Source organism: Trichechus manatus, unplaced genomic scaffold, assembly GCF_000243295.1.
Source record: "Trichechus manatus latirostris isolate Lorelei unplaced genomic scaffold, TriManLat1.0 scaffold00128, whole genome shotgun sequence".
Classification (NCBI taxonomy): Eukaryota; Metazoa; Chordata; class Mammalia; order Sirenia; family Trichechidae; genus Trichechus; species Trichechus manatus.
The window spans coordinates 2188344-2191336 of NW_004444064.1; the positions used below are offsets into that span (position 1 = coordinate 2188344).

General features: G+C 51.7%; 1 protein-coding gene across 1 annotated transcript in view; it reads left to right on the top strand.

Moving 5' to 3' along the window:
* Positions 1-2993, top strand: part of MCM3AP (minichromosome maintenance complex component 3 associated protein) — a 36364-nt gene that overhangs the window by 21921 nt on the left and 11450 nt on the right. The window contains 4 exon segments of the mRNA XM_023739103.1: positions 267-494; positions 1061-1129; positions 1206-1340; positions 2913-2986. Of these exon segments, the coding sequence (XP_023594871.1) occupies positions 267-494; positions 1061-1129; positions 1206-1340; positions 2913-2986 (506 nt within the window).

Below are 2993 nucleotides of genomic sequence, written 5' to 3' on the forward strand. Positions count from 1 at the left end.
GGCAGATCTTCTACCAGATTTAGGGGACGTGAGCTGGCACTTCTTCCAGTCAGTAGTGAGATCAGACAGCGTTTTACAGCAGTGATAACTTTCTGTGCTGTTTGGATTATGCTTCCAGAAACAGTTGGTCACGTACACATATGCACACGTACACACGTGTACATGCACCACATGCGTGCACACATACACGCTTATATATAGGTCTAAATACTTGGCCAGGAAAGCCCGTTCTCCCTGTGTTTGCACTTGACCTGAGGTGACCTCAGGGCATGTGATGTGGGTTGGCGTGTCCCCAGGTGGAGGGACACTGTTGTGGCCCGGAAGAAGCTGAGACGCCAGATGCTGGCCTTCCCCGCGGCCCCCTGTGGCGTGGACGTTGCTGACCGGCTGAGGGCACTGGCCCCAAGTGCTGAGTGCCCCATCACTGCAGAGAACCTGGCCCGGGGCCTCCTGAATCTGGGCCACGCGGGCAAGCTGGGTGTCTCCTGCACCAGGTCAGCTCCTTACGTGTGGCCCTTCTGGGCCTCGTGCCCCCAGATCAGCCCCTCCCCACCCCGTTGAGGCCCTGCAGGTCACCCGCTCCCATGTGACTTTCCGCGAGCATAAGTGACCATGTGTGTTGGCGGATGACATGCGGGATCCTTAGACAGTGGGGCCCCCACAGGCTTCGTGTTCGGGGTTGGCCTTCCCTACAATCTGGGGTCGGGGCTGCAGATCCTTGGGAGCCTAGCTCAGAGGTCATGTGCCTGTTTCCCTGGAACACTCCAGTCCCGTCAATAGAAGTTTACTTGTGACGCCCTGTGTTTCTCGCAGTGTTCCCTTGTTGGTGAAGCCAGAGGCCCCCGCTGGCCCTCACCTTGCCCCGTGCTCTTCCTCTGCTCCTGGCCCTGCTGCTCCTCTGGAGTACCTGCTGCTGCTAGCTCGTCCTACACCCTCTGTTCCATCCGTGCATCTCATGGGCCCGCTGGGTGGCTCCCTGCTGCTCCCACCCAGCCTCGTCTCCCTCACCTCCTCTGGCCCCTTGGGCAGGTGTAATCTCTCTCTCTCTTGCCCTCTGCAGACTGAGGCGGCTCAGGGACGCGGCTGCTCACCGCATGAAGGTCCAGCACTTCCACCAGCAGCTGCTGAGGTGGGTCCCAGAGCTCCGGGGGCAGCTGCCCTGCCTGAGGCTGCGGTCAGCTCACTGCACTGTTCTGTGCCCTCAGGGATGCCGTGTGGGCGCCTCTGGATCTGCCGACTCTTGTGGCTGAGCACCTTCCTGGGTGGCGGGAGCACGTGTTCTGGAAGCTGGTGCTGGTGCTGCCCGACGGAGAAGAGCTGTCCTCGGGGAATCCCAGCAGGTCAGGCAGCCCACCAGCAGGTGGGGGTGAGGTGAAGGGTCGGCGTTTCCTTCCTCTTTGGTGGCGGGGCAGCTGTGAAGCGCAGTTGTATGTCTTCAGACTCTCTCTAGTTTGTTCACGATTTGAAGCTGACACTTTAGATCATCTGAGTTTTATTCTGTAAAGTTGGCAAAAGCACTGGAGTGTCGATGGTCCTTCAGGGTTGTGCCCGGATGTGCTGCCCGGAGCCCCTTCGTCTCGGACTCTCGCTGAAGACCGTTTATAGCTTGTCTGCTACAGTTTCATTTGTTTTTCTTGTAGGAGAAAGCGTTTGGTATTCTTAAAAAGTAACCCATTTTGGTGTGTGGATTTTCACCACGATTTAAAAAAACAGGAATCGAAAATATTCACTTCGTATAAATTCCTGCAATCAAATAGCTTCTTTTAAAGAAATTATGGAACACGTTACTTTTTTTGTTTGGGGCAGTTCTGTTGACACACAATTCACATACTGTACCATACAATTCACCCCTTCAAAGTGCATAATTCAGTGGTTTTTAGCGTAGTCTTGGGGTTGTGTGACCCACATCGTAATCTAATTTTAGAACATTTTCACGATACCCAAAAGAAACCGTGTACTATTAAGTAGTCATTCTCCATTACCCTCTCCCCGGCCCCCAGAAGCCACTAATCTACTTTCTGACTCCATACATTTGCCTATTCTGGACATTTTATGTCAGTAGGATCGTGTACTATTTGTCCTGCTGTGACTTTTTCACTGAGCGTGTTTTCCAGGTTCACCCATGTTGTGGTATCAACACTCATTCTGGTTTAGGGCTGGATAACGTCCCATTGTATGGTCAGACCACAGTGGGTTTATCTATTTATCACTTAGTGGACATTGCGGTTGGTTTGCTTTTTGGCTATTGTGAATAATGGTACTACCAACACACAAGTACTCGTGTGGATGTATGTTTTCAGTTTTCTCGGGTACATTCTTACAGGTGGGATTGCTGGGTCATGTTGTAACTCTGTGTTTAACTGAGGAACTGCCGCAATGGCAGTGTATGAAGGTCCAAGTTCTCAGAACACGTTACTTTTTAAGCAGATAGCGTTGAACGCGTCCAGGCTAGGGAAAGAGGAAGAAAAGAAGTCAGAGCTCGTAAGACAGCTGAGTAAGGAGGAGAGTGTGGCATTCTCAAGAGTTGTTAAATGATGATTCATTTCTTAAAACACCTGACTTCTGATTTCCTAAGAAGTTCATTAGGAAGTCGAGAACTTGGAGTCTATAAAACGTGTTAAGGACCTTCTCTATCCTCACGATTTTTTCCAAGTACTTCAGAATCCTGAATTGCATTAGAACTAGCCTGTTGCCAAGCGTCCCTTCTCCCAGCCCCACTGAAGCCCCGTGGGGTCCCTGGCTCCACCTTAAAGCCACAGGCTGTTTGTCTAGCCAGAGTTACGGTGCCCTGTGGTGTAAGAACAAGGTCTGTGTGACGCTCTCCTTCTTCTCTTTTCTCCTGAACATCCTCACAGTTCAGATTTACAATTGGGTTCCTCTTCAAGTAAAGTGTTACTTTCCTTTATTCACAGAATTCTAGCAAATTGGTTGAAGGCTAAGTTCATGGGAGACGGACACCCGGCGGACAGCATGGGCGGCGACACGGGTGGAAT